The sequence below is a fragment of the Diadema antillarum genome, unplaced genomic scaffold (genome assembly GCF_040938485.1).
Source record: "Diadema antillarum isolate AM-2024a unplaced genomic scaffold, OU_Dant_1.0 seq00001501_RagTag, whole genome shotgun sequence".
In the NCBI taxonomy this organism is placed as follows: Eukaryota; Metazoa; Echinodermata; class Echinoidea; order Diadematoida; family Diadematidae; genus Diadema; species Diadema antillarum.
Genome location: NW_027272235.1, coordinates 74,597 through 100,302, shown reverse-complemented (window position 1 = coordinate 100,302; position 25,706 = coordinate 74,597). Strand labels below are relative to the sequence as shown.

Sequence of the window (25,706 nt, the reverse complement as noted above, 5' to 3'; positions counted from 1 at the left end):
CATAGTCGTTTATCAAGAATCTCGTCCATAATTAATGTGTGACCATGATAAACTGTCAGCACTGTTCTATTAAAAGAGATACACTTTCGTCATGTCTTACATAGGCAGAGAAATGTGAAGTATCATCTTCATAATCATAGAAATGTAAAGTACCACCTCTACTCATTCGTTGAATAATGTTCTCATATTAATGGTTCTTTTAGGGTGCACAAAGTATAGCTCATGGGGAATACTTCGTCTTAACACGTTCACACAATTCCATTCTAAATATTTTGTTTTCATATTGATTAATGGTTGTTGTTGTATTTTTTTCTCTCTCTTAGTCGTTGGTCCACGTATCAAGCAAGTTCCGGCCCATGTTGGACGGGGTGCGAGCCAACCGGCAAAAGTGGTTAGAACTTAACGAACAGCGGAAGAGGAGAAAAAATACGTACCACCACTCAAAGCAAGGGAGTGTTTAGTCGGACATTCTTTTGCGAGTTACGTAAAGTTTGAGAGAGAGAGAGAAAGTTCCGGAGGTGTGTGTGTGTGTTTATGTGAGTGTGTGTGTGTGTGTGTGTGTGTGTGTGTGTGTGTGTGCGTGTGTGTGTGTTTGTGTGTGAGAGAAAGAGAAAATGAAAATAATCTTCTGTTTAAAACCTGCAATATCTAATGGGTAAGAAAGTTGTCGAGAGCAAGGTGACAAGTAAAGATTAGTTTTTGACTGAATCCTCACTGTCGTGAGCTTTGATCATGTGTGGGATAAAGATGTCGGCCATCTTAGATACCAGCTAAGTCTGTACAGGTGACATCTGGGGGGCATTTCATGAAGCATTTTGGTCGGATATTTTTCTGACAAACTGTTACAAGCTATCGAAATCCTTGCATCTGATTGGCTGAGAGCCCAATTTGTCCGACAACTTGTCTGACAAAATGCTTCATGAAATGCCCCCCTGGATTATCACTGTTCATTACCCACGTTCTATAGGGCAACAGCAAACCCATTGGTGACTTCGCCTTTCACCGTCGGCATCCTATTTCAGTATTCATTCTTTCCTGTTATACGTTTGGATTTTTTGTTAATTGTAGGAACTTAACCACAGATAATTTGCCAATACGGGAGGAAAGCGTGCAAAATGGACAAAGGCTTTGTCAGTCAAAAGAGATGGTGTGATAATAATTATTTGTCATTTTACATTATCTGTATGTCAATCAAAAGTTATCTTTTATTCAAGTTGTACTAACGTGTATCAATTGCAGATCATGGTGAAAATGACACATGGTGTTCCTCAAAGGCGATATGTATTTTTTATTCTCCTCCTTTTCCTACAAATCAAGAATCCTCACTAAGCATTAAGACGTGTTCTAATTATAAGTTGCATTTTAATCGCCGCCATCATAATGCCCTACCCGCAGCCTGGAAACGAGTCTAGTGCCTCAGCACGTATTTGAAACTACTGGAATAAGAAACTTACCGGTAATCACCTGTCAGACGTCGTAAGAGAACTGTATAGGATTGGAGTATTAAATGGATTATCTCCCGATCCTGTACTGTGAAAGTACATTGATTTTCCAACGACAGCTTGAATGATCAGGCAAGTGTTTCTAGTCTTGCTACATAACTTCACAACACAATTTTCACGACACTAACTGTTTTCTCCTGGTCACTCAGTACAACATTTCCAGTGCATTGTCATTGGAAGATATGGGTTCATTGTGACGTCATCTCACGTAGGTGATACTTCATAATAGAATTACAAAGTAGGCTTACGTGGCCACAGTTTACCGCTTATTCCTACATCATGAAGCCCTAATCAAACTACCCTATTTAATATTCACATTTGAAGCGAATTAGGGAGGTGGTCGAGGGGTCAGCTGACGCCACAAGATGTAGGATATGAGATAGCTGATTGACATTCCTTGACTTTGCCAACGGACGCTGTAAACACGTCAAGGATTTACTCTGACCCAACCTTGCATATGAGTTTGTGAAATTCGCATACATGTTATTGTATGCTTCTGTTTTAGCTTACGGATAAAGGCTACAAGCCATTCAATCATGAGATAATGATATTCATCTGCAAATTGTCATGTTGCAATGTCTCAAACATTCCGTTTTGCCCCTCGTATCATAAACCAAGTAATAATAATGACATACGCATTATTTGGAAGTACTATTTGATTTTGTCTCGAAAATGTTGAAAATTGTATCGGACGTTTACGGGAAAAACAGATGTGCTTGTACGTGCATGCAGAGAAAACGAATAATGATTATGAAAGAGATAAATGTATCACAGTACGGGGCTACATTACTCTCCTTTTTGGAAGAATAGAAAGTCTTTGCGCATTTGTCCTATTTCAAAGTATTTCCATTATATTCTAACATTGTATTCTAACATTTTCAGTACCTTTTCCGCTTCATTGTAAACATTTTGTGTATTATGTAATTCTTGAGAGGTATTTGATACATAACCATTATTACACATTGTAATAGTGTCATTTGACCTTAAAATACCCGATCCAGTTTATCTCCAAGCTTTCTGGTCAAAAGCTGCGCAATATTTCCAAACAACAACAACAACAACAACAACATTGACAGAATATTGTTATATAAATTCGTGGCTGACGGGAAGTATAGACGAGAGAACCTCCCTAAACAAAGGTTCAGCACTAAGGATGAAAATGAAAGGAAAGCCCCAAATTAATGGTCTTTTTGGAGCACGTAATCGAATGATGGTTTTGAAGCCCGCTGTACTCTGAAAACCGCCAAATGGAATTTAATGTTAGAGAGAGATATAGATAGAGACAAATTGGTTTAAACAAGGGAATTAGTGACATACTGAAGTCAAGAATCAGATAAGGATATATCTTGCCTCCTCCAGTAAAAGATGACTAATGCGCTAACAGAATGATAGCCAGAAATACATCAAACGCTAAGCACATTGCAATACGACAATAACCTACTCGTGTCTCATGTCCACGACTGCTTTATCTTCGCGATATGATATTTTCATGATTTAACTCTCACTGACAGGACCTCGGCCACGCAAATCTTGCCGGATTAAGACAGCTGCGCCTAGTGCAAAATCAGCAATAGAGTAGACAATTTAGGTAATACTCCATAGGAAGCAAGATGACAGTCAATTTTTAACGTGCTGAGGGTTTATTATTATTATCATTATTATTATTATTATTATTATTATTATTATTATTATTATTATTATTATTATTATTATTATTATTATTATTATTACTATTATTATTATTATTAGTATTATTATTATCATTATTATTATTACAGCAAGGAAGTCACTTTCATCAGTACTGATACTATCAGGAAATATGGCGATGCTCTCCGATGATTTTGTTAGGTGATGACATTATTTTCTGAATGAGGCTCAGAGACTTTTCTAGCCTTATCCTCCGTACGTGTGAAGGCAGTGATTTTCACGATTATACCGGAATTGATGGATGGCTTTCATAGTCAGACCGATACCAATGGCTGAAAACACCAGATTAAACCTTATACTGAGGACCAGAAGTGAACAGACCAGCACATTAATAGAAAGAATTTTCAAAAAGTGAACCTCGACTTGCTCGACAGATTTCTGCTAGTGCTGAGTCCGAATAAACATTGTTTGAGGTGAATGGTATTATGTATGACATATCGTTCAAACTAAGCTGTGTCTATTCAGACGACTCCTCGGTGCCGAAAATGGGAAGCACTGACGTCATAATTGTCACAGAAATGCGTTCTGGATTCAAAGGTCACGTGTTGTTTTTGCCCTTCATAGTCTAGAGGAAAGTCTGCTGGGCTTTGATGGAGCGGATTGGTAATCGAACATCTGGGTGATTTTGCAACTGTGATGCAGTATTTGAATGAAATACTAATACTTGTTCGAATGTAAATATCAATATATCGAAATCAGCATATAACAACTGTAAATAAACATTTTATTACCTACAAGTACTTTCATTTCTGATTACAGGTTGATTGGGTAAAACGAATCGAGTAGTGATTACCGCACATAATGGGTCTTCGCTCTCGAACCATTTAGTAACAACGGACAATAATAACGAATAACTATTGTAGTATGCATCACACATACGCAATTCAGTTTACACCACCGTGTTAATCATTTAGTGCTTCATAACGATACCTTTGGGCTCTCCCACTCCTTGAACCGATGGTTTGTTGAGGACATCGGAAGCAGAAGAACCGCTTTAGATTTTCGCGACGCGGACGTTCTGGAAAAAAAAAAAGTGTTCTGCGCAGGCGTAAAATTGCTTATCAAAATCGATCCCGCGTCGTCTGAGTTTTCACGGTCGGTTCTGGGCCATTTTAGCGTCCGCTCCAATTCTCGACGCAGAAAGCTACACCCACTTGATGCAATGATCACAATGGGGGCGCCATTTTATTTTGTAAAGGCTGCGTCTTCGCGAAATCTGAAGCTACTTTGCAACACGACGCAGGGAGAGAGGAGAACAGCCAACGCAATCGTCGTCTAACTGACGTCCGCGTCGCAAATCTAAAGCTCCCTATTATCACCAGATGAAGAAGCCCTCAAGTTCTCTCGACAGAGAAATGTCCTTGCAATACACAGGATCCTTTAATCTTGGTTTGTTTGTTTGTTTCATTTTATACTGCGATTCTATACTATCTCATGTTGTCCTTGTATATTATCTTGGAGTCAATTTGTCATATCTCAGCATTTTGAACAAATACATTGAGAAGGTTAGAACCTTAATAATGTGAAGAAAACGACTAGATAGTTCACCGAACCGAGAATCGTACAGAAAATGAGAAATAAAAGTGGCTTAAATTATAACTTGACATCTGGGTTTTATGAGTTTTTTGTCTCGAGTTAAAACAAGAATTATGTGTCTGCTTATGCGAAATGTTTTTCACTTGGACAATAGCTACAATGTATAAACAGCACAAAAAAATGGGTTGACAATTAGTTTTATACTGCTAATACCTTCTGTACAGGCACAAACATATACAAAGGCACAAATGAGTAAATGTCCACGTGTTGGCGTGATAATGGGCCGAATGCATAAAACAAGCAATTGCTTGTAAGCAATTGCTTCAAGCAAAAGCACAAGCTCGTCTCGCAAAAGGTCTAGCTCAAGCAATTGCTTAAATCCATATGCATAACCTTTTGCTAGTGCTTATACCTTTTACTTGTCCCGCACAAGCAATTGCTTGCGTTTTCAACAAAAGGAACGTCACGCCTGTGCGAACACAAGAACAAAGGCGAGTGTGGCAGCATTTATTTGAAAGGGCATGTGTGTGCAGAAACATTTCCTGACATAGCAGAATAGCTATGAAATGACACTCATAAATGCATATATAGACGCACATACACAACTATACACACACACACACGTATTACTGGCTTATTCCCATTACTGCTTACAGTAGCCCGGATCTGCCAGATCGCACGTGGAGAGACGTCTCCTTGCTCTCCACCGAAGTCAGATATTCTACCTGTTTTTCATCACATTTTGCGTGCTAACCACTGGACATTCCCGTTGTTGAAATGAAAAATTTCTTACTCTACTTATGAATAATTTCTTGTAGATTTAAACCACTCCTTCACAAGAGTGGTCTTTCTTCCATGAATATGAAAATGATACTTAAAGAGAACGTCCCAGATAAGCAAAAGCTCAAGCTCATTTTACAGAGCTTGGAAAATCGTAAGCAATTGCTAGCAAGAACTAGCAAAAGGTATGTTTTATGCATACGTTTTTAAGCAAGTGCTTGGTCTCTAAGCAATTGCTTGTGCTTGCTAGCAAAAGCTTCTGCTCACAAGCAATTGCTTGTTTTTATGCATACGGATTCGAGTAAAAGGCTAGCACAAGCAATTGCTAGCGTTTATGCATCTGGCCCAATATCATCAAAAGCAAAACTGAAACAAAGTTCATGCTGTATTCATCATCAGATTATTTCGGTATAATGTGTTATTTTGTGTGCCAAAATAATCTGTTGGTGAATACAGCATGAACTTTGTTTCAGTTTTATTTTTGATAATATTTATATATATGAATGAATAAATGAATAGATAAATAGATAAATAAATAAATTAAAAAATATATATATATATACATATATATATATATATATATATATATATATAAATATATATATATATATATATATATATATATATATATAAATGTGAAGCGGGCTTGGCCTCGTACGTGGTGGGTACTGCATCATTGGTATATGTGAGACGGAATATAACTTGCAGTACAGACGTTGCAGTGGTGTTCAGTCTTGCCTTTATTCCCCGAGCTTTCGGCTATTTCACTAGCCTTTTTCAAGGGCTTGATGAGACATAACATAAAAGCAAAATAGCAACCAATTTGCATGCATTTGAACAGAAATAGAAATAGTAATAACAATGGCTTGGGGGTACCCCCAAGCCACATCACCCCTCACACTTCACTGCCCCCGCATTGCATGTACGAACCCCTCACACTCACCCTCCGGACACCACACACACCACACTCAAGCAAATCCCCACGCCCTAAAGGTAACTAATGTAATTTATGTTGGTTTATGTATTACCGTTGGTATTACCTATACTAAACTACTACTACAACTGTATTCTTTCACTGCAAGTGTATGTGATAATACTACCTTTCTGTTGGAGCGAATGTAATATTGCTGCCCATGTTTCTTTTGCTTTGTTTTTGGTTTTGGTTTTTGTTCTGTTGTTTGCCTTATTCTGTTGAAATGTATGCGAATCGGTGTCACTGCCTACATTCCGTTTGATTGTTATTACTATTTCTATTTCTATTTCTGTTCAAATGCATGCAAATTGGTGGCTATTTTGCCTTTATGTTATGTCTCATCAAGCCCTTGAAAAAGGCTAGTGAAATAGCCGAAAGCTCGGGGAATAAAGGCAAGACTGAACACCACTGCAACGTCTATACTGCAAGTTTTCCTTCCGTCTCACATATATATATATATATATACATATATATATATATATATATATATATATATATATATATATATACATATATATATATATATATATATATATATATATAGATAAGTAACAAAGCTGCAACAAAGTTCATGCTGTATTCACCAACGGTTTATTTCTTCACACTATTATTTAACGGTTTATTTCTGTGTGAAGAAATAAACCGTTGGTGAATACAGCATGAACTTTGTTGCAGCTTTGTTACTTATCTTTTTATCTTGCCAACACGTGGACTACCTTATCAACATATATATATATATATATATATATATAACATATATATACACATAATTATATACATGCATGTGGATGTGTCATCATATTTCAACCATCGCACACAACAGCAAAGATTTTCCCATCCCTGAGAAATGCAAAGTACAAACACAATTAATAAAACAAATATCCAAAACTCCCGATATCATGTTCAATTCTGTACAAAACAAGCACAGCACAGTGCACTGTATTTGAAGTCTTTCTTTCATCCATCCCTCTATCTTGCAATAATAGCATCATATGCTTCAAGAAAAAAAAAAATATAAGGTTTCAATATCATAATTCATTTTCAAGTTTCAACATTCCAGATTTCTAAGATATAGCATACACATGATAAAAAGAGATCACCTAGCTACATCACACCGCAGAAGTCTTCGGAAAAGAAGTTTTACGTTATCTGTAGTATATTTAGGGTACATTATTCTAATAATATGTACTTGTAATTCTGCAGACAACAATGAAGTCAGAGAGCACGAATGGAAGAGAAAATAATTTCTTGTGGACCTTATCATTGCCAAGATGGAGGCACATTTCAATTCCTTTTTCGCATCTCTCATTGATCGCTGTCCATACCTTGCCAAGCCAGCAACATGCAACTGTGTCAAACATATTGGCTGCCTCATTTCTCGCAGTCGCAAAATGTGACTGGTGGCGAGGGCATGACGTGTGACAAATTCGAACCACATATCCTAGACGGATCTCTGTATTCCAAAGGTGAACACTGAGCAAAAGGGTTAGTAAATCATTAAAAGTTACTTCTATTTGGCAATCAATAATACCCGAGCAAGCATTCAGAGAGGAGTGCATTTGAATATTCTTGGAAGGTGTTCTTCAGGGATCCCATCTACCCATCCAGCCTTCTAGCCAAATGAAAACACATCACTGGGTCATTCCCTATGCTAGGCCTTAGGGATAGTTGCACATCGTGGTATTAACTGACTCAGTAACCTGTTTTTTTTCTTCTTGTTGTTGTCGGTTTTTTTTCTTTTTTTACAGAGTTTCATGACTAGACAAAGGAGAATTAGAAACAACGTTTCTAAGGTCTTTTTGCATGAAGAGTTACCGTGATTTAAAGCTTAAGAAACAAAACGAACAAAAATGATAAACTTAAAGCCATCAGAACCATACCTGTGAGCAAATTTTGCAACCACAACCCACGGATACTCTTCATGCAAGAAGACCCGAAGTACTTTCGTGGAAAAAACATGATGAAAGATTGATGAGGCAGTATTGATTCCACTAATCTTGATACAGTGTGCAGGAGAAATCAGAAAAAAGAATAAATATCATAAAACCGCATGTGCCACACAAAAGAACCTATGCGTCTTTATAAGAAAAGCAAACATGATTTTTACAGAGTAGAAATAGGACTTAAGTTAATACACCTATGACTGTACAAGGCTGCCAAGTAACACCTGTATCACATGTTCCCATTCCTCTCACCAGTTCAAACCTCCCTAAAACACACTTCAAGGTTGGTATTTGAAGTATGAAAGGCAGAGCACAAATTTAAAAATGGGTCACTCTATTTCATATCACATATACAGCCTAGTCTGCAGTTAACAAATGGCTCAAATGACCTCAAATATTAAACCATCAATATAAGACAATTGTAAAGCTAGGTATCACCCATTTATATACAGGCGACTCCCGTTATAACAAAGCCCTTGGGACCAGCAGTTTTCTTTCGTTATATCAAAATTTTGTTACAGCCGAATAATGAAATACAGAGATATATATGCGCAACTATTATAATTAAACTTGCTTTTTACTTTGATGATAACATGATCCCTTGATTGTCCAGCAATGTTCTTTCATTGCAACATAAAAATGGTTATTTTCGCTTGACTAATTTTTTGCACTCGGCCGGGTAAGAAGAGTTTCACGTGCTTTTAATTCCACGGAATCAAGACATCAACTACTGGACCTTATGGTAAGCACAGATATTTGCAAGTTTTTACTTTCGCGCTAGTTTCTGGTTGCGCGTAATGCGCAAAAATTTCAACACTGCGAAAATCTCCACTTTTACAGTAAAGAAACATTGTAAATACTGTCCATGACATTGCTCATTACAACTCAGATGACCTTCATCTGGTCATGCACAGAACGTCACTCCTACCTGGCTTATTGCAAAAAGAAATGACCAACACTTCCACAACAATCTCTACATCCCTCGCCTGAAAGATTATATCAACCTGACAGAACACTCGCTGCATACCTAATCTGTCAGCCACACACCACTTGTGAGCCTGATAAACGACCGTTTCCCCCTGATGTCTGTACCTGTCCTCAAACAGACCCATCAAAAATTACTGCAGATGTTTCCTCTTAACCAGGACAGTATTTATAGGGCACTGTAACATTCTCACTCACTGATCTTTCTCTTTTGCATGAAAGGTCACATAAGTCTTGACCTCTCAATTCATTTAGTTGCACGTCACTAGGTAAATTCCTACCACAAATACAATGTGATCATTGAAGAAGAAGAATTGAGGGAAATTCATCGTTTACATCTCTCTAAAAAGGATTTGCTCAAATCTGTGCTGAGCATATGGAAGATCATCATTTTCACACATGGTGACATGTGATAACAGCACAAACTAAAATAAGGTAAACCCTTTTGCATAAAGTGTGAACAAAGTAAGATCTACATGATTGGTAAGCAGCATATATAATTAACTGTGGTACATTTAATGGACAAGTCAAGTACTCAATTTTCCACAAAACCCTGGAAGTGACTACTGTAAAACCAGAAATATCTGCATCTGCAACTTTCCCTGAATTGGAGCTGACAGCCTTTTTCACAGCATGAAATTTTTGCGAATGGCCACTGGCATTCAATGCATGTAGTCTGGACAAGAACTTTCGCGAGAGCCACAACTCATAAGAACATGGCTCTCAATCACCCCCCCCCCCCCCATCATCATCATCATCATTAGTAAATGATGCAGATAAGACGCTGTTCTCATTTGGAATCAATTAATGTAGATGCCATCAATACTTTGCAGGGTTCTGATTTTCGTGAGTCAACTGATATTTGTGAAATTAACAACACATGAAAATATCGCCCCCAGGTAACAACTGCAACAATGCATACTGCTTCAAGGTGGGATTTATCGTTAACGTCATCTGTTGAGAAATGGGGTATAACTTATTTTTAATTTGTTCTGTGGTTTTCGACTGTAAATTCAACTACCCACAATACTGTGGGGCAAGTTACACTGCAAAATATATCATGCATGCAGTACCTCTTCACCTATTATGACAGAAGCACTCCACATAGGAGAACAGAACATTTCTGACTACCTGCAAAATAAAGGACATGTAAAAAACACACACAAATAAAGAGAGAGGTATATATTTGGCAAGATGAGAGGGTAGGGCATTGTTGTGGGAGATTTGTTCTTTCTTGGCACTTGAAAATCGGTTGTTGGTTTGGCAGAATGCGGTCTGCGACATGCTATGATACTTGCCATAATACACCACTATGTGGAGTGAGTATTAAAGTGACAAGACTTCCTCGCAGGGGCATATTCTGTTCTATCCTTCTTACATGAGGACATAGCTCTGTCTATTTCTGTCTGTCTCCACGGCCACTAAACAAACTGTTGAGGTACAGGCGATAACCATTATAAGGAAGTCCTTGGAACAGCAGTTTTCTTTATTTCTATCACTTATATCACAATTTTGTTATAGCCGAACAGTAAAACTATATAAAGATGATGGTCTTAGAACCTGAATTTTTACTTTGTTGTAACAAGTATTTTGTTATAAACATGTTCAATACAATGGGCGTGCACTGCATTGACAAAAAAAAAAAATTGAACAAAATTGAAAAACTCAGCATGTCAAAGTGAGGCTGCGATTTCTTGCGAAGCACAACACAAAATACTTAATGTGATAATGTTTAATCAGTCAAAATCAATACAAAAAAGAAAGAAAAAGAAACACTACCTCATCACTTCAAAAAAACCCTTCTGCACGTACAAGAAACTGAAGGAGGCATTGATACCATGTGTGACCAATAAATACATGAACAATGTATAGCTGTCACATGTCACTTTTTACTGGTACGTCAGGTGCTGATGGTATGTTATAATCACAATTTAAAACACAGAAACAGATTGAGTCACACTTGATAGATACAGACCTTAAGAGATATACATATCCTGCTTTATGTATGATGCTCAGAGTTGGTTTTACAGCTATGATCCCTTTTAAAGTTGGTAGTTTTACATTCATTGCGATGAATACAGCCCTGTTTAGAAAAGTACTCTGCGTCGCTAGCAACCTACAACACTTTCAGTTACCATGTGTAGCAGCAGCTGGGGCAAATAAGCTGTGAGTATTCTAGCTGTTGCTATGGTAACTACAAACACTGAAGGCTACAGTGGCTGCAAAGCTCCGAATGACGGGGTCCCTGCACTTGCCCAGTTTACGCTCCTCGTGAATGCATTCATTGTAATCAATTTGGCTATACCAGAATACACGATAAAAGCACACAAGAGTATAGTGTACAGCTCAGTGTGTTTCCACCTTGTTTGCATGCACTGCATCAATCAAAGACCAGCAAACCACGAGGGATAGATTTGCACCTATCAGCTCCCGCCCCAATACACTCATGGCCACGCACTTGCATCTCACATCACACCTACAAATGCTCTGTGCTAGCTTTAGTATTTAGTAGAATTTCCTCCCGCCACACTCCCGCTATGGCCAGCCGCAAACAACGCTGAAGTTAGCTCGCCTGTGCCTGCATGGTTCTGAACTTGGGTAGGAAGAGGCCGAACTTGGATTCGACGCCGGAGAAGGTGGCGACAGCCAGCTGCATGCCTCCGATGTGATCTGGATTGACCGGAGGGAGGTCAGCCGGATGGGTTGGGGTTTTGACCTCTGACCCCTCAGGCCGCCTGTAGGAGGGAGGGAGATCAAAAGCACAAATCATATCGAGAGGTCACTCATTGTTACATCATATACCTTACGTTACTTTTGGAGGAAAAAAAGAGCATTCATTCATTTCAGGGCTATTTTACAAAGAATACACAGGTGAGAGTGCGTTAGAGGAGATGCAATGCACTTGAGGGTATTCACAACGGTGTAACATGCACTACATTGTGAATACCTTAAAGTGAGCAGCATCTCCACTAACATCACAAATTTAAACCTGTGTATTATTTGATTTATGAAATGGGTAAAAAATTAACAGCATTTTATGTGTACCTTTATAGGTCAATACCACTCAGTTACATATAAAACCTGCTCAAATGCCAAGATGTCCAAAGATGTTTGTTCCAAACACTCATGCACCTGGCAAACACTTTATTTACACAGTGCTGGTACGTAGGTACACACATACATATGCAAAATTGAGGCTGGCAGGCCCGGTCGCAGCACGAACTAGAAGTTGTTTACAGAAAAATGTGATTCAGAGCGCGAAAAGTAGCGCACGACACGCTTTTTAACAACTGACTGAATACACACTGCTAGAGTATAAATTGTAACGTCTGTTGCCGCGCAGTTATGCTTTCTCTGTAATGTCCCATAGGATGACATGCCGTGGTGTTATGCTTTTTCATTGCACACTTTTTGCACGGCCGTGCAAGTTAGTAAGAAAATCAAGGGCGCACACGTGACTCATTGCAACGCTTCTGATTGGCTACATTCTTGAATTCATTTTATAATTGATTCTTTCATTTGAAAATGGTACGTTCTGTAGTGATCATTTCACATTTGTGCAAAGAGGGACACCCGCGATTATACACATGGAGACATCTAACACAATTATCCCAATCACAACACACTCATATCTCTCACACTTACCTGCCACCAAAGTCGATGGGTATCGCCCTCTGGAGTAACTCGTAGGTAAGCAGGGTCACACCAAACTGGGGCGACGATCTGAAGATTCGAGCTGCAGCCAAGGAATAATAACAAGATGATTGGGGTCAAGTTTAGCAGTCATTTAATGAAATGTGGCACTGATGAGAGTCAAGCATTTTGATTTTCCACTCATGATAATGTGACCAATACAATCATATGAGGCAGAGACAACCTTATGTCTCATGTTAAGTGGTATAATCCAATTAAAAATCTTTGTACACAAATATGCTTAGTGTGAACATATTTCAAGACTGCATTTCACACCAATGTATATTATTATCTGCACATCACTAGAAGCTGACATCCACTGTTTATTGTCCCCCAAGTGGGCGTGTCCATCAAACTACACCTGTCCCACCCATTCATGCACCCCATTCTACCCCCTGGCTCCAGAATCTTACCGGGTCCGCCTTTCCAGAATGCCCGGAAGCCCTCCTGCTTATAGATCTTCCGCGCGCAGTCAAAGACGCCAGTGTAGGTTGCCTGACCTGTCCTTGCTACCACCTGTAGTCTCGTCTTGATCACGTCTGCTGGGGTTACTGAGTAGGCGGCCGGAGCGCCTGATGGTGAAAGGATGACAAATCTTGTGAGTCAAGTCACATGCAGAAATGGTCTTCCTGCTACCAAGTGTAAAAGGTTACAAATAAGTTCAGCCATTCTGAAATCATGGCTGCCAGACAGTGAAAAATGTCAGAATTACAACCATTTGTGCAATTTCAATTGGATTCGTCATCTAAGGTTTATTCTAAAAAGTCACTAAAAACGATGAATATGATTCCCCTAAAATTGGAAGTTTTTGGATGCATATATTTGACCTTTAAATTTCTATCGCGATGGCTCGCTTGTCAGAGAACCTTTTCACGGACACACATGAATGTATTTCACTGCACATAGTTTGCGGATGTCTTTCTTTCTTCAATTCTAAAAGACAGTTTTCATATCTATAATTTTCACATTTAAGTGCAAATGTACGAACAAGAGACATGTATTTGTCTGTGTTATCCAGTATAGCGGGGAAAGGGTTGTTCATGCAGCAATACGGCTGATCAACAGTTGCTGTCCACAGACAGTCTGAATGGAATTGGTGGATTTTGTCATAACAGTGGTGGGAAGGGTACCAGTAATTCGTGCTAGAGAAGGTTAGATACTTGGAAAGAGTGAGGTGACCTTCTGCTTCAAGCCAATAGCTTGTATTTTGATTGATATTAAACACACAATGTGGTATATCAGAACATCTAGAATGGAGAGTTGTTTAAGTGAAGTAGCATGTCAACTCAAGCACGAGTGGAGGTAGACCATGCTATGTACACAATATTAGTATACACCTCTCCTGCCCCCCCCCCCCCCCAACATAATAAATCTGCATAGCAAATTTCTATGAAATTTGCCCAGAAATGTAGCAGTTCAGGTCACAAAAGAAATATGACTTTGCCACATGGTCTGGTACCAAACGGTAGGCTGGACCAACAACTGAATGAGTTGAAGCAAAGTGCCAAGGCTGAAAACACAAGATATAAATCACGACAGAGGGATGAAAGAGATGCAAAGAATGAAATTGTATGGCTGACCTGCTAATGTGGCTGCACACAGCAGTGAGGTGGGAGAATTGTGTCCCTCCCTATCTGCAAAGTACGTCTTGAGGTGAGCATAGACCGGGAAGTAGATGGCTGAGAAAGGGATGTCACGAAGGAAACATGCCCTCGCCCCCTGGATGCAAGGAAACAACAGGAAATTACACCTTGGTGGTTAGAAAATGATTGTCTTCTTAAAGACATTACAGATCTCTGCCTAGCTGCTATGAAACTTAATAATGATTTAGCCTAAATTCTGTGCTCCATGCATTAAAATAAACTCTTGTTTAGAAAACATCTAGTTCATCATGAAAAGGAAACAAACTCTTAGTATTTAGAGTTTTAACCAATCATGGCATACCTACGTTGTTATTTAACCCAGTGAGGACGGACTGATTTTGCTACAACACACATTTCCCATACACACCTGCCCGAGTATACTCATGACTTGTCCTCAATGGATTAAAGGTTTGGTTTTTTTTCTAATTTCTTCATGTGAGTTAATAACCACTCTGCCAGATGCGTACAGATTTAGCATGTTAACATACACATCTTGAGTGACTGATGGAGTAACAGAAAATGCCGAGAGCTATCAGCTATTATATCCCTCATGTAAAGCTTCTTGCCATAGGATTGTACAGAGCACGAACATGGTGTAGTTTTACTAGCTAGCTACGAGCAGCTGGATGCGGTGCAATTGGTTACTAGCCAGCGGGATATAGTACTTTTGGAAATCCACGATCTGCACCCATCGTGATCGTGCGATCGATATCGACATTTCTCACTTAAGAATGTACGCAGTGCGCGTAGTAGCGATACTTTTGAGCGACAGTCCTGTGCGTGGCTTGTAGCTAGCGCTAGCAGCGCTTTGGAATTGCGCGACGGCATAATTACAGAAATCTGTGGTGCGATGGCGTGTGTGTGTAACGTTATTTGCAATTAGTGTGATCAATGCATTCAGCTCAATTGACAAAGTGACTGGTTCAAGTAACGGAGGAATGATCGCAGGAGGACACCATATCAGGTACGAATTAGGAATAAACTAAAACCGATTTTGAAGATGATCTGGGTAACGAAGCTGCTTTAGGCCTACTTCTAACGTAGTCCTGGACCTCCTCGATCTTTCGGAGTTTTGCACGCTGTGTAGTAGTGTAGCTCGTGTGTAGGAATCAACAACAGCGCAGCGGTATCGTTCGCTACACGCTGCACGCACCGCTGCTGCACAGCTACGGCCTAACGGTAGATTTATCGTTCAAGAAACCTGCACATTTTTCCAAAAGGGAACCGTCATTACTCTAGTAAAATGCTCGAGAGGGATATAAAACAAATATCGACTGCTTTCTTTCGGGCCATGGTAAAACTATTTGACCTCGGTGATTTCTCAACAGTGCCATGTCCCTCGACTTCGTCTCGGGACATAAGCACTGTTGAGAAATCACCTCGGTGCAAATAGTTTTACCATCTCCCTCTGCAGCAGTCGATATTTGTATACTAATATTTGATAGAATACTTGCTATCAGTAAACTACCCATTTTACAGTGACTGCTAATGATCGACTATACTCCATTAAGCATTGCTCATTGCATCACTCCTACAATCACATAAGGCAAACTGGTAATGTAGCTAATGTCCTATTTACTGGAATCGTCGTCACATATGAGATGATTTCATGCAAATAGAATGCAGGATGATACAAAAGTGCAAGCCATCATTAAGTCTAAAACAGTCTGGTGACCCTTTCTTACCTTGTAGAGCCCAAAGAAGCCCAGGTCCTTCATGACCGAGATCGCGCTGACACGGGGCCCAGTCTGGATCTCCCCAGCTACCTGCAGCCTGATCTTGACAATCTCCAGGGGGTTGGTGAACATCACCTGGGATGCACCAGCCTATGATGGGGAGAAATGGGTGACAAGGAAAGATGATTAGCATTAATTCTCGAAGAAGGAAGCCCATTAGCTGATCACATCCCAGTCTCCTTGTTGCAGCTATCTACAGCACCAAGGGAGGTGACCTTTAAAATTCAAATGAACAACAACTGAAGGAGCAGGACAATTATAAAGATACCACACAGTCTTGATTGAGACTTCCATCCCAAAATTCTCCTCATTTTACCAGTACCTCAAAAAAGGATTTTACACTTGACTAAAAGCATTTAAGAGAAATCAAGGAAGCTCTATGCTCTACTTGTGGAAAGCTTTTATTTTGTTTTGTTTTATTTTTGCTGTTATTGTTGTTGGTTTTTTTTTCTACTCTTGAAGTTTGCTTTCAGTTTATGTAAAGTGGAACAAAATACACCAGAAGGTGGTAAAAGAGTTGAATACACTACAAGACCTGGTAATCACAATATGGCCACTTCCCACTTCCAAAGAATCTAGAGAGTGACCTTGGGTTACTCACACATCCACCAGCCAGCATCTCTCCCCAGAATGGATAGGTGCCGTCCTCTCTCCTGACGTGGTCCCTCACCAGGTCATTCATGGTCAGTTTGATGGCCTTCTCTGGAGCCACTCCCACCAGCTGGGGTGGGAGACCTGGGGGAGATATATGGTACATCAAGCAGTCAGTTGATGCTTGCTACATAACGCTATCACCCTTACCCCATCTTCTTCCATTGTCACATTCTGAAGGTACTGTTTACCATTGGGAGTAGTGATTCAAAAATGTTCGAGATATCATGTTTGATGCATATGTGTAGGTTAGTTGTATCACAAAACATTCTGCCGTATAAGGAGATATCACCTTTTTCCCCCACTAAACTATAACTGTAGACTGTTTAGTTAAGAAACATTCTTATTATAACTGTTGTTCACATTTTGTATATCGATTAACATCGATTATACTGTTTCAATTTTTTACATTGGTTCTTTCATAATTCTTTCCCGGACTCACATTTTAGAACTACTTTGAAGCACTAATGCAGGGTTTTTGTGTCATCTGCAAATGGTAAATTATGCCTTTAACTCATCATGGCAGAATCCACACTCCCTACATAATGAAATCACTTGCTTCACATGCTTGGGACTATTATTCATAGTATTGATGTTTTTATCCAGTTTGCTTGATGTGATGCAAACATGAAACCAACAATATGCAAATACTTAGCAAAGTTTCATCCAGGTGAATGCACATTATCACATGGAAAGGGTGGACAAACAATGAAGTTATGAACCTATGAAATTCATTATACTTGACCTAGAGCCAAATAATTATTGTGCAAAAAACTCCACCTTCATTGTGATTCATCAATATCACTACCTTGTAAGGTCATACTACCCTTCCAAATGAGAACAACTTCACCCACGATGCTGATCCTGAACTAATCCAAGGACTACCACCAACACATTTCACCTCATTGATAGGATGATGACTAAGATTCCTCAAAGAAAAAAGTAACTTGAGAACACGGACCTTCTGAAATGATTCCAGTACAATCTCAGGTTCCAAGTGACCGGCCGGATGTTTGACTTACCTCTGTAGAGACCAAAGAAACCTTCGTGCCTGATGACCTTCTTGAAACAGTCCCAGCTGTTCTTGTACATCAGCTCTCCGACCAGCTGACCGCTCCGCTGGTTCTGCATTCTTGTTTTGACCAGATCGATGGGGTACACTGCTGTAGCACCAGTGGCTGCAAACAAGTTTTAAATTACTGAGAATGGTCAACTTTGTGTAACAGAGTGAAAATGGCCCTGACTTCTTGAGCTGACAACACAGATATCATCATTTGCTTCTTATTTCTTTCTGACTTGGTCATTGTGCACTTCCAAAAAGCTGTCTAAATTAAAAGTGCAAACTTTGACAGTGAAACGTAATTCCAAACATTACTTCCAGTTTTGTTGATATAAAAATTAAGTCATTCAATGTGTCATGAAAATACCACTAAATTCAGAGGCATACATTTTTTTTTTTTTTTTGCTTTACACTGGCCACTCTCCAGATACAAATTCTTTCTTCAGTCTGCCTGATGCCCTATCATGGTAACTCCTGGATGTTTTTCCTATAACATGCAGAATGTCTTGTGCACTTGCTTAGCTCTCTGTTTCCTCAATCTGCCATTCTCCATGAAAACCTATGGTCCTCCAGTGGCACCCTTCATCCCTGCTGAGGCCGCACACTGACAGGGGATGGGCACCTTTGGTAGGTAGCTGTCAACCCCCTACACTCACCTCCTGCGATGGAGCCCAGCGTGAACCGGTAGACGGACTCCAGACCCTGTAAGAGGAGGGTCCTCTCCACCTGCTCCTTGGGCTGCGACACTTGGATCTTCTTGATGAGGTCTGTGGGTGGGGTGATCTTCTGCAGATCCTTCATGGTGATACGCCTGACAGAGATTAGGAAAGAAGGGGTGTGTTCACACCACAACACTTTTCCATGTATATGCCGGTGGGAGTGGTTCACTTTTCTTAATACAGCCACTTCACAAGCATATTTCATAATCTGTCCTAGTTGTACATAAAATCTCTCTCTCTCCATCTCTTCTTTATATTTCATTAAGACAAGAGAGTCATCTCACTGGCTCAAATTTCAGTCTTCTCCTTTTGGAATTCAATTTTCAATGACTTGTCACCGTCATAAATTCATCTTGTTACAAGACAGTGTAGTTGACAAGTGTTACTTGAAGAGGGTCCTGAACCAAATGCCTGGTAACTGAAAGCTTTCAGTGCAGCAAGGGAAAAGGTACCGTAACCATCATTGGCGATCACCAGCAACTGTAAATAATTCAATTTAGTCATTTTCTATATTTGCTTCTACTATTTATCTATGCTGCCACAAATCTACGAATCAACACAAACAGTTGATAATTTGACAGATCATGCACATTGATGTATTTCATCTTGCTTCAAAAACTCAATTTGAGTAGATGCATGCAAGGGGGATTCCAAATGTCATAACCTCACACAAAGAGTTGTAAATAAGTCAATAAAAAGAAAGAGAATACAGGAAGATATGACAATTCACAGAGTATCATAAGGTATCACAGGGAATATTTGTACCTGTCTCAGATTTAAAAAATGCTTAAAAATGAGCCTCACATAAAGCATCTGCTGTTTGCAAATAAAATGGGGCATAGGGGACATTGCATTTGCTAAGAATAAAATACAAACAAAGGCAGAAAACAGGCAAGTTGAAATCAACAGTCACTGCTGAATTTCTTAGCTGATCAAAGAGAGAGAGAATGAATCCAGCAACTTAAATAATCAGAAGAAAGACATGGACTCCAACTCCAGACTGGCAGCAGTCACATCAATTGCAGAAGAGGGAAATCACCGCACCATTCAACAGCAAACTCCACAATGGACATTAATTCTGAAGTCAAGTAATGACATATGTGTACCAACTATGAACACGGATTACTGGCCTTGTCATGTGTACATGTTTGTTACATGATGTGTACACACACATGTACTTCATAAACTGTAAAGAGTTAGACAATCGTATAATGTGGGTAAGACCACACATTGTACATGTACATGTATGTGATCGGATTAACATGATCATTTGATTAAAAAAATGTTTTGTAATATTCTTCCATGGACTGAACATTCTTGGGTATGCACTCTTAGAGGAAAAGTTTCATGCAGACAATGACAAATAATGGAGAAAGTAGCATGTAGTGAAATGTGGACACACTTTTTAGGTACACTCTGTGCACATAAAGTAGAAAGACACTGTTCAGTTGTCTGTAGTTATACATAGGCAGCTAAAGTGCTGCCTTGTTAATTAATTGTTGTTTACGCTGGAAAAATGGTTATGTAGAAATATTGAAGATGGGGATATGCATTGCTCTCAGAGTACAGTAACAGTGGAAATGTTCACTGAGTGGAAATTTTCGAGCATTTTGTGCAATCAAAAACTATTGTAAACATCCATATTTTCACGTAATTAATTCTTCGTGCTTTGCAGTTCAAAAACATATATTCACAGGTTCTTGAATTCGTGCTGCAGAGTTGTCAACCCATTCAAAATGTGCAGAGAAAATTGTGAAAATGTTTTCATGGGTTTTAGAATTTGTGCTAGCCAAAAGTAGCATGAAATATGCAAGAATTAATGCACCATGAATACTTCTGTGTTTACACTAGCATGAAAATAAATGCATGCAAATACCTTCTCGCTTGTTACATGTACCACTACAGTTGAACCTCTCTTATCCGGCCTCCCTTTATCCGGATCTCTCTATTATACGGACGCAATCTCGCCGTGATTTTTTTAAAATAATTACGGGAGGAAAGGGGGATTCCCAACTCCTTGAGAACTCCAACACAAACACACATGAATTACATATTACTTCCAACATGATTAACATACATTACATCAAATTTCCTTCCAAATTGCTTACCTTCAGACATTCCATCCCCAAATGTAACAACGAAAAGGTTGCAGTATACACATTACTATAAACATGTGGTACTACAATGGGCTACATCAGTACATGTGTATGTATATGTACATGTATAAAGCATTGAGTCTCCCGTATCCGGCCAAATCCCTTATCCGGATGAGCCCCGGTCCCGACTTGTCCGGATACGAGAGGTTCAACTGTATGTAATGTTTTGATCCCTCAGAATCACAAACATGCAAAATTTATCTTACTCGGCAGAGCACAAAAAATTACTCATGGGAAAACATCCACTGCTACGTAGTTAAAGTCACTCATAATAAAATAAAAAATGATGACAGTCATAGCCACAACCCCCCCCCCACAATAAATTCATTGTCAGATTGATTGGCTACTTCAATGAGCATATCAATGTGTCTGTGACTTAATACAATACAAATCAAAGATACGCTGGACATACCATTAGTCCATCAATTTGAAATCAAAGAAATGATATCGAAGGGATCTTCAGCGTTTTGGCCCACAGAAGCTCAACTTATTGCTCTATAAGCAGCGCTGCACACTAACCCATTTTTTCTACTGGTCTGACCTGTCTGTCGGACCAGTAGGTACCCAGTTTTTCTATATTTTACTGGTCAATTCCTCAAAAAGTTACTGTAAAAGTGGAAATTTTCGCGGTGTTGAAATTTTCGCGCATTTCGCGTAACTTGAAACTAGCCCAAAAATTATAGCACGCAAATATTTTTTGCTTGCCATATGTTCCTGTGTGGGATGTCTTGATTCCGCGGGATTAAAAACATGCGAAGCTTTTCTCATCCGGCCAAGCACGAAAAATTAGTCGCGCGAAAATATCCACTTTTACAGTACTGGTCCGATAGTGATTTTTACTGGTCAGGGACCATCAGACCAGTGCCAGGGTGTAGCACTGCTATAAGTTTAGTAATAGAACTACTGTAAAAGTGTATATTTTCGCGCGACTATTTTTATTTTGCGCTCAGCAAGGTAGGGAGAGTTTCATGTGTCATTGATTCTGCGGAATCGAGACTTCAACTACTGGAACATATGGCAAGTAAAAATATTCACACGCTTTTATTTTCGCACTAGTTTCTGGTTGTGCGAAAAGTGCAAAAATTTCAACACCGCAAAAATTTCCACTTTTACAGCACATCTGAATGAATACACGGTACAGAAATGCCATCGTCAGCAACTCTGCATGACCTGCCCCTTGAGGATGATTCCAACTGAGTATCAATAAAATCTGATAATGCATCCTTTGAAAGAAGATGAAGATTTTGATCTTATCTGTCCCAACTTGTTACTCCAGAGAGATCCACTTAGGCAAGCAATGCCTTTGTAAGAATCTACTTACATCCTTTCGTCCTAAAGTGAAAATACAACAAAAAATACCACAAAAGTATAATACAACAGTACTTTCATTGGGTCTGAATTTCAACATGCTTGAAATTTACAGCTTTGGTTCCAGGAACTTGTAAAAGACTGTAATAAATGTGCAACGCTGACCAGTGACAGTAGCTCTCTATAGCACCTTTGCACAATAACATATCATCTTCCGCCATTTATCCCCAGAGCATAAACTCCAAACCATGTTCACAGTAGCTGCTTTCCTTCTGCACAACAGAGCAGCCATGGGAAATGAATGCCTTAGAAATACTATGATAGATACTATGGGCCCTTCAGCTCTTCCTGTCTACAAATTTTTATCATTGTCTGTTACTAGTGTCAATTTGACCCCATTTGTACCTAAAAACAAACATGTAAACAAAAACTCTACCCTTCCTATCAAGCACAAATCATATCTATTCTCCAGCAGTCAGCATTCAAGGTTTTCCCCTAGTTTCCCCATGGCAGTGTATTAACTCTTAATGTGGCAGGCCCAAAACCCCTAACGTTCCAGAGGTTTTTACCTAACGCGAGAACGTTTCAAAACTGGACTGACCATGAAATTTAAAACCGCCATATCTCTGAACCTATTGACTGTTTTGAATTGAGTTCTACACAACATATATCAAGAAATTATTGTTCTTCTGTGTCATACAATCAGTTCGCCATAATATCTATCTGAACCTGAAATATTTCAGAAATAATTGATACATCAAAAAAATTATTAGGAATTTTTGTGTAGTGTAGAAAAAAAGAGTCAGTCGTGTTTTTTCTTCAATAGAACGCTCCCTTGACTCTGTGAGAAAGTTTTAGAGCAACATCTCCTCTTTCAAATGATAACAAAATTGCCTTCTAGAATTGTCTGATTCCAAAGATACTAGCAGTTTATTTTGTCTTAACAATTTCTCTTTCTGCCTCAGTAATTCATTCCCAAATCTGAGTCCTCTAGTCCCAAATCGTGTACTTCAAACTAAAGTAATTGTCCCGGGCCCTGGAAGAGTGTCTTTTGTCCACTTGAGAAGGGAAGAACCTACTAATCCTTCTTTTGTCTAAGCGGACTGCCGGCGGAGGGGGGGGGGGGGAACTCTATTGAAATCGGCAGGCCTTTGTCCGCGCGCAATTCCTATACTAGTGTGGGGATGATTAGTGACGTTCACCAAAACAAAAGGATGAAAGACTTGATCGACGAACGAAAGCTGACCCTCTATGAGGGACAAAATCAAAGCAGCTTCCCGCAGGACAGCAGCCAAGCGGAACAATGCGAGTGGAACCGCATAGACAATACACGCAAATTCAATAGCATACACACATGTGGTTTACCAATGCGACTTTTGATCCATACACATCTCGCAGAGGGTGCGCTCGCTGCGGATTTTCCCGACGCGAAAAAAATACATGTAGCTGAAAAATCATGTATTTACTCAAAATTTTCCAATGTAAGCATCCTCATATTTTTAGTGGAAACGATGGCTTTGCTAATCAGCTACCAGTACATATCATAGGCAGTTTCTTTATGTAACACATTACGGTACCACAATAACTTAAATGATCAATGCTTTTCTCGCTCTTCCTAGTCGCCGATCGGCGACCATGGCACGTTAAGAGTTAAGGTAAGGCCATCAAGGGAACACAAATCAAACTCTCTGATATTGCAACATCACATAAGATTGAATCCATATCACATGCAACATAACGAGCTTAAGGGAGCTATTTGAATGTTATGATACTATTATCATTGTTGACAATATTATGATTATGATCATGATTATTTTTATTCTTATGATTAAGGTTATGATTATGGATCACTGTCAACACATATACTGACAAATTACCAATCAGCTCACTCACTTGCACTTCGACATTTATGTACAAAAAGGGGAAAAAATTTGTTCTTTCAAGGAATCGAGTTTGCATTCAAAGTAAATCATAAAGAGTAGTAGTGGGTGTTTAAGTACTTGGCAAATATGAAGATGCGTATTATAAAGAATCGACCAAGAATTTCTGCATGCGAGTGCCTGTAGAAAATCCATCATGAGCACCATTCTGTCGCCATGCTCGTAATATTTGGAGATGCAATAGAAGAGTGGCAGAAAAGACTGTGAGGGAGAAACACGCAAACATTGTAAACAGATATGTTGTGATGCAAACACAAAAACACACTGTTATCCTTTTTTTTTGGCAGTGTAGGTAACGTTCAGGTGACATGCCCACTCTGTCCATATCAACCAGTAAAATATTCTACAGATGTAACGTCGCAGCGGCACACTGTGCTCAATCACACACTTATCGACACACATAACCAACTGTGGTTAATAAACACATCATTCCTTGATCAAAAAAACAGTTAGTGATCTAGAATGATGATTCCTGTTTTTATTCTAATCAAAGTGCACCATGCATCCTATGCAGTGATGCTTGTCACTAGTATCATACATGTGGGATAACTGACACGCATCAAACCCATCCACATAATCAAATAACTAGTAGAGAAATCAGAAAAATTGTCAATGATTTGTGTTAATATTTGAAGATGAAGCACACAATTGACATCCCATTATCAATCGCTATCATTAAAAGGGAAATTCTGGACTAGTTAAAAGTTAGTTTGAAAACAGAGAGTAATACTTTATAAGCACAATAGTAAAAATTTTATCAAAATTGGATAAAAAACTATTGAAGTTATGAAATTTTGAAGCTTCACAATTGGGCAACTTCACAATTTCAGAACTCTCTTAATTTTTAATTTGATTTTGATCAAATTTTAACCATTGTGCTTACATAATTTTACTCTTTCTTATCACACTAACCTTTAAAGACAATAAAAAGTTTTGGTACCTCAAAAGTTTCCTTGAATTTCCTTGTCTTAGTTTGTGTTTCAGGTTAAAGTACCTTTCATATAACTAACACTGTGAGACTTACTCGCCCCAAAGTGCTCTCATGTCTTAGTAATCATGCAATTAACTGCGACCAGCAGCCCCATACGCATAGCGACCAGCAGTCCCATACGCATAGCGTAATCGGGCTTCGCATTGTAGCATTCAGGATCATGACAGATTTAGTATCGCAGGATAAATGTCAACTTAAAATTCCAAAAATTCTTCAATTTGAAGACTTACCAATTAAGGTGAAGTATCGAAAACAGGCTTCGGGCAACGTTTGGTTCTGCCTATAGTCCCTTTCTGTTCGAATTGATGACTGAATGTGACTCGGTCGAGAGGACCTTGGGAGAGCTACATACACTGAATACCACAGCCAGTGCATGCGAACACA

General features: G+C 39.1%; 2 protein-coding genes across 2 annotated transcripts in view; one reads left to right on the top strand and one right to left on the bottom strand.

Moving 5' to 3' along the window:
• LOC139710112 (dual 3',5'-cyclic-AMP and -GMP phosphodiesterase 11A-like) overlaps positions 1–461 on the top strand; it is a 138,106-nt gene extending 137,645 nt beyond the window's left edge. Inside the window, exon 20 of the mRNA XM_071622045.1 lies at positions 324–461. Within this exon, the coding sequence (XP_071478146.1) occupies positions 324–461 (138 nt within the window). The remainder of the gene's footprint in view (positions 1–323) is intronic.
• A 10,761-nt stretch (positions 462–11,222) lies between these two features.
• LOC139710111 (electrogenic aspartate/glutamate antiporter SLC25A12, mitochondrial-like) overlaps positions 11,223–25,706 on the bottom strand; it is a 39,836-nt gene continuing 25,352 nt past the window's right edge. Inside the window, exons 9-16 of the mRNA XM_071622044.1 lie at positions 18,865–19,019; positions 18,171–18,326; positions 17,099–17,232; positions 16,447–16,587; positions 14,699–14,837; positions 13,532–13,690; positions 13,071–13,161; positions 11,223–12,160 (exon numbers count right to left, since the gene is read on the bottom strand). Of these exons, the coding sequence (XP_071478145.1) occupies positions 11,989–12,160; positions 13,071–13,161; positions 13,532–13,690; positions 14,699–14,837; positions 16,447–16,587; positions 17,099–17,232; positions 18,171–18,326; positions 18,865–19,019 (1,147 nt within the window). The 3' untranslated portion in view covers positions 11,223–11,988. The remainder of the gene's footprint in view (positions 12,161–13,070; positions 13,162–13,531; positions 13,691–14,698; positions 14,838–16,446; positions 16,588–17,098; positions 17,233–18,170; positions 18,327–18,864; positions 19,020–25,706) is intronic.